General features: G+C 38.3%; 1 protein-coding gene across 7 annotated transcripts in view; it reads left to right on the forward strand.

The window, feature by feature from the left end:
- Nucleotides 1-13,192, forward strand: part of LOC121858494 (dnaJ homolog subfamily B member 12-like) — a 63,464-nt gene that overhangs the window by 13,793 nt on the left and 36,479 nt on the right. For all 7 annotated transcript variants that reach the window (XR_006087452.1, XR_006087454.1, XR_006087456.1 and 4 more), the window contains exons 2-3: nt 5,844-6,090; nt 8,323-8,468. Coding sequence is in view for 1 of the 7 variants with exons in the window: in XM_042354929.1 (XP_042210863.1) it covers nt 5,844-6,090; nt 8,323-8,468 (393 nt within the window). In the remaining 6 variants the exon portion in view is untranslated. The remainder of the gene's footprint in view (nt 1-5,843; nt 6,091-8,322; nt 8,469-13,192) is intronic.

The following is a 13,192-nucleotide window of genomic DNA, read 5'->3' on the forward strand; positions in this document are numbered from 1 at the left end:
TCAGTGGAAACTGAATCACCTTTCATCTGTTTTTCCCTATTCCAGATGATAAGTAACCTCTCAGTTTCTGCGGTTAGGGATCTACTTTTAAACACTCTTGTAGATTTGTCTCTCACTTTCACTTCTTTAAATTTGTCTTTCTGTGCAAGAATTGTCGACACAGTTGATGTCGACATGCCATATTCTTTGCATAGCGCATTTGTTCTAATGCCTTGTTCATGTTTTTTTATGATTTCCTCCTTGGTTTGGATTGAAATCGCTTTTCTTGATCTCTTAGGCCCCATGCTGGATTCAAACAATGTCAACACATGCTTTTTAAAGTTAAACTTGTTGTAAATAATGAATATTTTCTTTAAAATAACACTGCACTGCGCTATATATTGTCAATATGTAAAATAAATTTCAAAATGACCAATAATTTGCTTGGAAACACAGAAAAAAAGTGTTTAGTTGAAGAGAGTCTCAAGCAAGATGTTACCTCTAGTGAAAACAGAGAGAGACTAACTCCTGTTTGTTGTGTTAAGAGGCTGGATGCCGTGCATTAAACTAGTCACTTTACCTTCAATTGTGTTCAATAATTGTTAAAATGACTAAGAAATTTAATATTAAACTTAAAATTATTGAATAGTATAAACTTCTTGATATTTACTAAAAAGTAAAGAATTTAAACCCTAGAACCGATTAATGTATTGGCGGACTAATACTACAGCTGGTTGACCGCCCAGTGCAAGCCAAAACTTGTTGAGGTCGGCTCGTAAGAAACTCGTTAACCGAGGGGTTGCTCGTTAACCGAATTTAAGAATCTTATGGGAGGTAACTCATTAACCGAAATCTCGTTAACAAAGGGGCCACTGTACAAAGTAAAAAAAAATGCAGTAAAGTACACTTACTTTGAGGTGTGTATGTAGAAGGCTCCTGGTTGATGATGATGGGAATTAGAAGTGGGGGTGGAGGTGAAGGGAGAAGAGAAGGAAGTGGGGACCCATGCTTGATGCAGTAATTTCACCAATAAAATTTTAAGTTCACTAGGTGTAATTCAAGATTATTTTATTTAAATGAACACTGCACTGCACTATGTATTATCAATATGTTAACTAAATTTCAGAATGACCAATAAGTAAAAATGCAAAAATATTCAAGACACCAACAAAATCGATGTTCAATCCACTGTAAACAAAGCCAAACTGACGCCTGGTGGGTGAGTCAAGCAGCTGCTGCTGGCTGTTTTGAAGAAGCTGCTTCTGCCGTCCCGCGACGAAAAAATTAATCCAGTGTTTACTGCTTGGTGCTACTCATCTTCTCCTTATAGATCTCGATGTAGCAACCAAGACTGTCCTCAACGCTGCGTTGAACCTTTGAGCTACATTCTCTTTTTGGGTCGTCATCTAGAAGCATTTGCATTGCTTGCTGGAACATATTCAATAATTCTGCCAACCTCTTTGAAGTTAGCGTTCTTTGAAGTTCATCTTCGTCGCCGTCTTCAACGGGACTGCTCTGTTAATTGTTGCAGATCTCCGTTGGTGAGCTCTTCTGTATGGGATGCCAGGACGTCCTCAATATCATCTGATTCCAGCTCATTAAAGCCTGCCTGTCTAGCCAAGCTGAGAATATCCCTATTCGCAGCTGGGACTAAGTCCGTGAATTCCGTAAAACTGCGTCAGTGCTGTCGTGTTGGGAGGCAGGAATACAACTTTTACACTGTAATGCAAGTCGTCGAGATTAGTAGGATGAGCTGGAGCATTGTCAAAGATCAGAAGAATTTTGAAGTTAAGGTTTTCCTTGGCACAGTATTCCTTCAGTGCAGGGACGGTGTACACATTTAACCACTGGCTAAATATGGTGCCGGTTATCCATGCCTTTTTGTTTGCCTTGTAAATGACAGGAAGGTGATCCTTAGAGTAACCTTTCAAGGCCCATGGGTTGGCAGCGAGAGAAATCAGCAAAGGCTTCAACTTGAAGTCACCGGCAGCGTTCACGCCAAGCAGCAGCGTCAAGCGGTCTTTTGCCGCTTGAAAACCTGGCGCTCTTTTCTCTTCCTTGGAGATAAAGGTCCTCTCGGGCATCCTCTTCCAAAACAGACCAGTCTCATCCACATTGAAGACTTGCTTCAGTGAATAGCCTCCTTGCTGGATAATCCGTTTGAATTCTGACGGGAATGTCTCGGCAGCAACCATATCTGAACTGGCAGCTTCACCCGTCATCTTTATGTGGAAGTTATAACGATGCGTAAATCGTTGAAACCAGCCTCAGCTGGCAGTAAAGGCCTCTTCCTTTGATCCTTCACCCTCTTCTGCCTTTAAGTCGTCAAACAAGGATCTGGCCTTATGCTGGATAACCATAAGGCTCACAGGAGCATTGAGTTGATTCTGGTCCATCCACATTGCTAGCATCTTTTCCATCTTCTCTATCACAGTGCTTCTAGTTCGAGACGTCTTAGTAGCACTCAGAGAAGAACCACTTCCAGCACTAACCTTAATCTTGTCAGCGTTGGTCCAAATAGTACGCACCGTTGTGGGGGTTAGACCAAGCACAGAGGCTATGTCCACAGCAAGTTCCCCTTTTTCAAATCGGGTTAATACATCCATTTTCATAGCAAGGGTAATGGTCTTACGTTGCCTCTTCACTACACTAGCACTTGATGGGCGCTTGGAAGCCATTTCTTATAGTTAGAGTACAGTTTTAGAGCAAAAACTCTTAAGCACACTCGAATGATGTGAAGTTGTAACAGAGACTGGCTTGGCGCCGTGATGCGCCATAGAAAGTAGTCCGTGACGACGCAAAATGACATGGTATCAGAACACCGGGATGTTAAACGAAATTTTGGTCTCTAAAGTTCAGTGACGTGGTACCGAAACAATGTTAAGCGAGGACTTACTGTGCGTATGTATATATAGTACAGTATATGAGATTAGACCACCAGGGCACAGTTATGTTCAAAATATACTGTAGTTATATACAGTACAGTTATGTAAGTGTAAATATCAATTCTCTACCTGAAAAAAGTCTGAAAAATTTGGTTTTCTAGAGCAGTGCCACAAGTTTCTTTGGCAGCCAATTGTAGTAAGTTTTGTTTTGCTGTCTTTCCTTATGTATAGTATTCTTGAGAAATGAGCCCCCAACAGAACCAAATACGCAGCATGTACCGGGTAATTTTTTCTTACAGTAAACCCTCGCCCAACGTGGGGGTTAGGTTCTTCGAAAACTGTGTGATGGGCAAACGTAACTTCTTATGGGAAAATTGGGGTGGCGGGATCGTGGCTGCATATGGTCTCGTACCACATGAAATGCAGAATTTTTAAACATTTACCGGTACATAATGCACAAATATGATAATAATAGAACTAGCATACATAACATAAAAAAATATACAAATATTAATGATAAGCATCATGGTTCGATGATTGTAACGTAACTATGATGACGATGATGGTATCGTAGATGTTGTGAAGCCTGCTGATGATAGTGATGAAACTGGAATGATTTTTATTTCATAAGTGGATGGATCATCGGCTTCATGCTCCAGATTGACAGATGATGTTGATGTTGTGGTTCTCACGGCGGCTAATGTCACCACTCTTCTACTTTTCTTGGGTGTGCTACCACCACTGGCATCACCTTTGCATTTGGGGGCCATTGTAAAGGCCTGGATCTTGGGATATAAATCCCTTGCCAGTCTAATGAGGATCTTATAAAAGGAAAGTCAAGAACCATGGGTTTCCAAGGGGTAACAAACAACCGTTAGAGGTGACATCTCTCTACTACGAAAATAATCACAATAATTGACACCACTCACACAAATATTAAATAAGCAAATAAGGGAGTCAAACAAAATACAGATATTTCCTACGGCTGCAGCCCGGTGGAATGTTCTGTTAACGCGGAGGTCCAGGGCAGCTTCCTCACTTGGCGTTGGTGGGCGATGTCTTGCCACACAGGAGAGACGCCAGGGCACGGACAGTGGATAGGGCGTGGAGGAAGTGGCGATGACGTGACAGCCACAGTAGTGGCTGGAGCAGGTGTTTGGGGGTTGACAGCCGAATAGTCAAGGTCTGATAATTACCATAACATTATATATTTAGCAGTTGTACAAACACAAGGCCTCACACATGCCACTCAGACTGACAGACTTGACAAGTTTTACCAACCATAAAGACAGTTGAAGCTTTAAACATCACTCACAATGGATCTTGAATATTCCAACTGTAATCAGACATACCTAAGTTGCCTCAACAATTGCAACCCCAGTTGCAATATCAAATTCTGTGTCACTACTAAGGAATAACAAAGTCTCTGGTGCACTCTAAGATTAAGAGAAAACGGACGACTCAGGCGTCCTGAAGTGAGAGAAAACGGACTCCTATGACGGGGCACTCAAATAAACATACACATAGCTGTATAATGCAATATTATGCAATATTAACCCCTAAATCTGTTATTTCGGACAATCCGCTAAAACGGACACCCTTCCCCCCCCCTATTAGTCCGTTTTAACGAGGGTCAACTTTAATCAAAATCGTGTTGGACAAACCAGCATTGGGCGAAGTTTCACTGCAACACAATTTTCCTGAGAAGTTTTCCCTTGTCTTGACCTTTGTTCCTTTTTTGACCTGTACAGTACAGTACGGGATATGTAATTTTGTTGCTGCAGATTTTTGGCCCTTTTTATCTGAATTCATTCATGTCCAAAACAACCCCCAGACTGTCTGAACAGGCTCTAACAGGTACTGTACAGCCATTGAATTGACACTGTTGTCCGAAGTTACCCAAGACCCATTCGAACTCTGACTTCGAACCCCTATAAATCTTCTCTTCACAGAAAAAGTATGTTGTTTGTTGAATTTCTATTGACACGTATGGATAACCCATTAGTTCACACACCAATAGCTTACCTGTATAGTACTTAACATATGCTTATAGCTTTCAAATTTAAACTGCAGCTTAAAGAACCTCAAACACTGTCCAAAGTCACTCCATCTTATGGTACTTACAGCAGTACAGTACAGTACAGTAGTTGATAATGCAATAACAGAAAGCCTAAATATGTTTGCTAGAGCTCATGCACAATTTTCAAGACAAATCATCCTTAAACCCCTGTTACCACTAATAAAATATACAGGTAATACAATATCCTTTTTGTAACAGTTCCTCTACAGCATTTATTTTTCAGATTCATCCATGAGGATCACATAGACACTTGATCCTCCCTTGTTCAGTAACATATTCTCATATCACTGGGTACCCCTAACATATGATAAAGTTTGATCATAGCTTCTGATCTTAAAGTATGCTTGGAGTAGTACATGTAATGGCAGTAGTGTGTACCTTGATATTATCTTTAGGAAAAAAATGATCAAAATAAAGGCATAATTTAGGACAGATCAATATTTCTTTGCAAAATTTTCAACCATTATGTTGTGAGAATGTTAAAATAATAGTGAGACAAAACAATGTGAATGTTGTACATGTAGCTTTGTAACTCATGAGATATGACAATCTGTAGTTACTTGACACTTTTTTGGTATATGTTGGGGAATGCCTCTGTAAATTGTGTGAAAGTGAATGTAGAAACACCTGTAGGGAGTGTGTGAGTGTTTATCAGAGGGATTTCCATGGTGGTGTATGTTGTAAAGATGTGTGGTAACTAATTTTAGGGTAAGGTACAGTATACATACAATTGGCTTTTAATGGATAAATTTTAATTATGTATTAAATATAGATCCAGCTGTATTTTTTGGCTTTGTCTATTGATTCTGTCAGCCATTATTTTTGCATTTGATAACTTAACCTAAAAAAAATGGTTAAAGTTATAATCAGAGATAATTAAACAAGATTTTTTTTTTCAGAATTTTTAGAATTACTAAACCGATTAAGTGGCACAGCTGGCCATAGCCCACATAGCAATGGGACAGCAGGAAGTGAGGGTGATAGCGGAGGAGGCAGCAGAGGAGGAGGGGTGGGAAGTGGTGAGAATGTTCGACAACGACGTACATCAGCCAAAGGTGAAGAAAGTACGGGTACTTCACCGAATGCATCACAGTCATCTGGTGCCATTGGAGAATTTACTAAGGAGCAGGTTGATGCAGTTAAGAGGTTGGTAATATAAATGTTTACATCAGTGCTGTCTTAAGGTCCAGATTTATCTCACTCAGTCATTCATAATACTGTAGAGAGGAACAGCTTTTTTTTTGTTTTTTTTTAATAGAGTTCTTAGGGCAAGAAGGCCTTCAGGTAAAATTATGTTATTTCATGTCATTCTTGTGTTATTCACTTTAGTATAAGAAAATGTAAGAATTATACAGTACTGTATACAGAATATCTTTTGAAGAGTTTAAGAAAGAAAGCATTACTGTATTAAATAGTACAGTACCTGGAAAGTACATGATAATGAGGCAGGTTGTACACATTAGCAGTGTCCTGCAGCCCAGACATGCCCAGACTATGTGCTGGGCAAGTGATTTTTCATGTCCTTGTACCTGGCACTTACTCAGCGGGCAAGCTAATATTTGGAGAGGTAAATACCAAGAGAATTTCTCAGGTGGAGTGTAGCCCCACCTCACCATACATGTTTAACCAGGTAGGCCCATGAACTGACCACTTGTCATCAGTGTACCAGGATTAGTCACCTATGTCAGGTGCAGGTAATTTATCTCAACATTAAGCTGCCAACCCACCTTTAGTCAGTTGATGTCAAGTTGTCAACATTTCAAAGGAACTACCAAGCTGAATGGCTGTAGATGTGTGGTGACAAGACTTATGACTTCACATGACAAGTGTGACTGACACCAGATAATAGGGAGGGAGTGGTAATTAGGTTAGGTGATCACAGGTGCTGCATCCACCTCCCCAATTACCCTGCAGGTGTGAGGTGAGGTGACAGAAGTTGTGACATCACATTTTCAAAAGTCTCTTACCCAGGACAAGTAATGTTCCACATAATCTGCATAGCCTGCTATGAGGCGACATTGATAATATAGCAAAACTTTAATCATTTTACTTAAGATTCAGTTGACTTCTTCCTTGGCTTCATGCAGTGTAGGTGATGTTGGTCCTTCATGGCTAGTTTGAGAACTGATAATTTTGGGGTAATATCTTGTTGCTTCTATTTAAAATGCATTTACGTTGTCACCTTGTAGAGTGCTATATTTTAAGGATGATGTTGCTCCCTTATGGGCAACTTTGTAACTGCTTGTGAACACTGTCTTGTTAGTGGTTGCATTAAATGATTAGCTTTGACTTTGGGGAACGCTCACCTGTCATTGTTCTGGAGTGGTGTTCCTCTCTCAGTCCTGTAACCAAACCACAGACATATGGTGGCTCAGCTGCTTTCGGAATTTTCTGTATTTGTAAGGCATCTTCCAAACAGTGTCTTCACCGTACCTAATATAATTTGCTCTAGATTTAATATTTCAGATTTGTCTTTTCGAGATGAGATTTGATATGGATAATTTCACTTATGAGTTAGATTTCAGGTAACACTCACATGTCTCCATTATGGGTTTTCATCAAAGGATTTTCATCGCAGTTTTTATTAATGTAACTTCAGCTCTTAACTTTTCTTTAAAGATGAATCATTAAATCATTTGTTTCCTGGGATGAATGAAGGTGAAGCATGGGATGTCACTACCTGTACTGTTGTATTTTATCTGTCAACATAGTTTTAATTTTAAACTCCTCATTTAACCTTCACCAAACACCAGAGTTTTAGCCAAGATTCTGTAACTAAAGTATGTGTCACTTTTGGTGGAATGATTAATTTGTGTTTGTATTTTAACTGTACTGTGTTCTTATCAGTTAGATATACAGCATCTGATATAATAAAGTGTAATGTAAGATGGAATGAATAGAAAATTTGCTTGACATACAAGTAATCAAAATATCTTGAAATTACTAATTTATTTTAAAGGGACAGTAAATGAAAGAGGACAAACATTAATTATCAACATGATATATTCGTAATAGGAAATTAAGTATCAGATTATATATTAATACTTTGATCATGAATATCATGGGATAATTTGGGAGTGATGAAAATGCCTGATGCAACAAAGGAGTACTGATGCCTATTGTGATATTTGTACCTTGTTTAACAGAACATTAATATCCATATATAGGAAGTGTATGTAATGTGTTGGCAGATAAACTTCATTTTATCTGCAATGGATCACTTCCCTGAGGGTCTTCCCTCTGAAGGGGCAACCATGATAGAAGAGTCTCCAGGTTGCCCTAACAATACATATACCATACTGTATCGTTTGCCTTTTCTATTTACCTTATCCCCTCCATAACTGAGCCTTGGCTAAATATAAGACTTGTGTGTTTCAGAATCATGAGGTGTAAGGATTACTATGAGATCTTGGGCGTCACCAAGGAAGCTACAGATAGTGATCTTAAGAAAACATATCGTAAATTGGCGCTTCAGTTCCACCCAGACAAAAACAAGGCACCTGGGGCCGGCGAGGCATTTAAGGGTAATATGTTGCCATTATTCACTTGTACATTAAATGATAGTACAACAGGAATACTATTTTCTATTTCTTTGTTGTCTTCTCTCCTCTCCCACTCTCGTGTTCCCCTGATCATTGGATACAGAAACCTTAAAGAAGAGAGGGAAAAATGATAAGGAAGAGTTGTGTAAGACAAGTGTATAAAGGACAAGAAATATCAAAGACTATTGAACCACACATACCTGCTTATTGAACCACACATACCTGCTTATTGAACCACACATACCTGCTTATTGAACCACATACCTGCTTATTGAACCACACATACCTGCTTATTGAACCACACATACCTGCTTATTGCTTATTGAACCACACATACCTGCTTTGAACCACACATACCTGCTTATTGAACCACACATACCTGCTTATTGAACCACACATACCTGCTTATTGAACCACACATACCTGCTTATTGAACCACACATACCTGCTTATTGAACCACACATACCTGCTTATTGAACCACACATACCTGCTTATTGAACCACACATACCTGCTTATTGAACCACACATACCTGCTTATTGAACCACACATACCTGCTTATTGAACCACACATACCTGCTTATATTTTCCACTTTGATTGGCAGATTACAAAGTGATTCTTCAGCCTCGTTTTTGATTTTCAACACTTTGTATAAATTAAGTGTTCCTATTGTACTAAGTTGAGGTACTGTATTGTACAGTATTGTAAATTTAGTTTATTCTGAAAATTTAACACTGTAAGAGTTCATTTGTTCAGCTTTATTGACATCAGTTTGAATATATGTAAAACTTTTATTGAAAAGATAAAATAAGGAGAAAATGTAAAGGAATATGGAAGTATATTTATAGGTTTAGTTGACAGACAAGAGTGAGAGAGCTTAAGTGTATCCTACTGGTTGGTGTTTGTGTCCCAAGAAAGTGTTGTATGGAGGAGACTCCTTCCCGTGTACAGTATTCAGGTTACACCTCACCCTCGCTTTATGCTATGGTTGCGTTCTGTGACAACACGGCGTAATGGGAGTCCGCATATAGTGAATACTTAATCGTAGGGGGAAAATTGAGATATGTTCCACAACTACTAAAAGTCAACAGTAATGCAATAAAAGTTGTGGAAAAATCATTACAAACTTTAATATGGGTTAGAAATAAAGTTGATATAATATAAAACTATAAACTAAGACATGTGAAGAGCGTGGATGTTTGTGTGGAAAGTGAAGGTGTGTGGAGTGGCTGACTCACCACTCCAGCCGCGTCCCATGGTTTCACATACAGCGCAGTAGACACACACACACACACACACTGTGCCACATTTCACAACCATTTTTGGAGCAGTAATGCTGGTAAAAGTTGTATAAAAATCGTTAAAATACAGTACAGGTTGTACCTCTCTAGTCCAGCAACCTCGGGACCTGACCGGTGCCGGACCATGGAAATTCACCCTTTTCCTGGATAGATAGTGACTTGTGCTTATGCTTGAAAGCACTAGCACCACTATCTCTGCATCATGGTCTCTTTGAAGACATATTGAAGGGTTAAATGTCGTATAGTAGGTTCTCAAATTTCGCGAGTTTTTAATTCTTAACGTATTTTATTGGAACACACAAAAAATAAATAAATAAAAAATTTTACGGCGGAAACTTGTATTTCGACGGGTTTGAACGGCCCGCCAACGTGCAGACGACGTGCATAATCGTGTAAACAGCGTCATTTCTCTTATGTACAAAAGATTCATTATTGTTTATTACTGAATGTCTTTTTTATTGAATTAATGTTTATGTGTGCAAAATGAGCAATACAATTCATTAATAATACGTAGAATATTAAAACACACGAGGAAATGACACAGCATTGTTTTCGTTGATAACAAAACCAGTGACTGACTGGTTCTACATATAAAACTGAAGAAAATAAGACCTTGGTTGTAGCTGTAGTAAAACTAATATGGTTGTTTTAAGTAATGTTATTTAATGTTAATAAATGGAACAATAGAAGTAGCTAACGATAATGGTAAAGAAAAAAGAGAGATCGCGTATGTAAGTGCGCACACGTGAAAACATATCGTCATTACTTTACATAAGAATATGAAAGCAACACTTATTTACTGTTCAAATATATTTTAATTAATGTTTCTGAATTTGTTTTTATTGAATTAATGTTTGTGTGTGCAAAATTAAGAATACAATTTATTAATAATACGTGGAATATTAGAGGAGACGAGACGGCTGCCGGCATTGTTTATGTTAAAGCTTACAAAACCAGTGACTGATTGGTTCTACATATAAAACTGAAGAAAATAAGACCCTGAGCTTAGCTGTAGTAAAATTAATGTAAAAAAATTAATATGGTTGTTTGAAGTACCTGTAATGTTATTTAATGTTAATAAATGGAACAATATAAGTAACTAACCATTAATGGTAAAAAAAAAGTGAGACTGTGCGTATGTAAGTGCGCACATGTGAAAACATATCGTCATTACTCTACATAAGAATATGAAAGCAACGCTTATTTACTGCTCATATATATTGAAGGGTTAAATGTTGTACTCTGTATAGACAAGCAGAGAGAGAGAGAGAGAGAGCAGCCGAACTGCCGGATGTAAACAAACCTTAATTTCCCGCGGCTTGGTTTTTTTAAGGGGATTAGCCCACCCGGGCATAGGTCACTGGCCCACATTGGGGCCTGAGGAGCAAAAATTTAATACTCCTGTAATAATAATAATAATTCAGATAAGTTAAAAAAAAAAAGCTGCCTATCTACCTATTGGACAAACTAAAATCGTTCCGGACCACGGGAGTTTCCGGACCACAGAATGCCGGACTAGAGAGGTACAACCTGTACTACTCTAATATGGCTTAGAAATAAAGATAATATAATATTAAACTAGTGCGCCATACCGTCTACAGAATGCATAAAGGGGAAACTTTTCCGCATAAAATTAATTGTGAATAGAAATAGGGTCGCCGCATAAATGGGAATTCGCATATAGTGAATGTGCATAAAGCCAGGGTCCATTGTATTTTCTAGAGACCTGTTAAATTGATAAGCCTAAATTTGCCTGATACAGTTTGTCTGACTTATTTATCTGTTCTACAGTCTAAAACATAAGGACAGAAGAGTGAAATCACGAAGAGCGGGAAATTTTTCCATGAGAATTAGTGGAATAGGAGGGTTATGTTCCTATTCAACACTAATTTCAATCATTAGATGAAAAACAGGGATAATTTCTGTCATGAGGAACACTGTAATATACAAGGGAGTTACATTCTAAGTTGTTACCACTGTACCCTATAACATCCAAACAAAGAATGAACAAGTCAGTACCTTTACAGTACAGGGGGTCCCCGGGTTACGAATGGGTGCCGTTCCTGAGGGCGTTCGTAAGTCGGAACAGAAGCTATGTGCATACCGTACTTAAAAAACATTGTTTAAAATCCCACTATATCATAGCCTAAGTCCTTATATACATATAATTTAAGACAAAAGAAGAAATACAATTACAAAATACAGTAAATGGAAGTACAGTAAAAAAATAAGTCATCAGGCAAATAAAATACTGTAAATTTCATGTTTAACCCCGTTCGTATTGGCGGACATTTGTAAGTCGGGGATCTCCTGTACATAGTTTGATGTACACTGAACTTTACTTAATCCTCTGCCTCCTTATTTTTGTCCCTGAAAGTTTAATAGTCATCTTAGTGCTCAGTTCAATTTTGCCTTGCATCTTGAGCATAGAAATAATAGTGGTATGAGGCAGACCCAGCGTGCAGGCGATGCTACCTACTTCCTCACCACTCTCAGCTCTTTAAGACATACCTGTATAACTTTAACTTTAAATGTTCAACTTATTCTGTCCTCCCTTATGTTCTGGTTCACTTTTTGTACTTAACACACACTTTGGACCTTTGGTGGCAATGTGAAATATAAATATTGTGGGATAGAACACAAAAACCTCTGGTACATTGTCTGCAGCACTGAAGCCAAATAAGATACTGATGCTGGTATACAGGGTGTCCCATACATTTCCATACATAGGAAAAATAAATTTTATATGAAAATCCATTTTTATTTATATAATATGCTCTACATGACTACCATTCTGTTGAAAACACTCTTCTATGCGTGTCCTCCTCTGCTGAAGAACACGTTCAAGCACAGCTGGAGTTATGCTTGTAATGGCGTTGGTGATACGTTGTATGGAAACATATGGGACACCCTGTATAACTATACTGTACACAGAAGATGTTGGTTAGGTTCATCTCTTTATATGTTTAGTTACAATGAATATTATCAACTTGGTATTTTCATCCCCAGTAACAAAATAGACCATAAAATAATAATACCTGTACTATATAAAATTGTATAAATAGCAAACAAGTTGACTTATTACTCTGCCATGGCAAGTAGTCCAAACAACAGACGTGTGAGACGTAAATGACACAATAGTGAACTTTTCCCCAATTTAAGAGCAACAAACGTGAAATTAAGGGACCATATGGTAACACTTGTCGAAATGGATGTACTATACTATTCACTCAAATACTACTCTCCCATTCATTACCATAGAAAACCACATATCCTTTCATCTGCCTGCATACCAGGATGCAGGAGTGGATGCCTCCACTACCATCCCAGGCCCACCCTTTACTTATGCAGGTCACCTCCAACGATAAGTTACCGGTACATTTCAGTCCAACATAACACTTTG

The sequence above is a fragment of the Homarus americanus genome, unplaced genomic scaffold (assembly GCF_018991925.1).
Source record: "Homarus americanus isolate GMGI-L3 unplaced genomic scaffold, GMGI_Hamer_2.0 scaffold32, whole genome shotgun sequence".
Lineage (NCBI taxonomy): Eukaryota > Metazoa > Arthropoda > Malacostraca > Decapoda > Nephropidae > Homarus > Homarus americanus.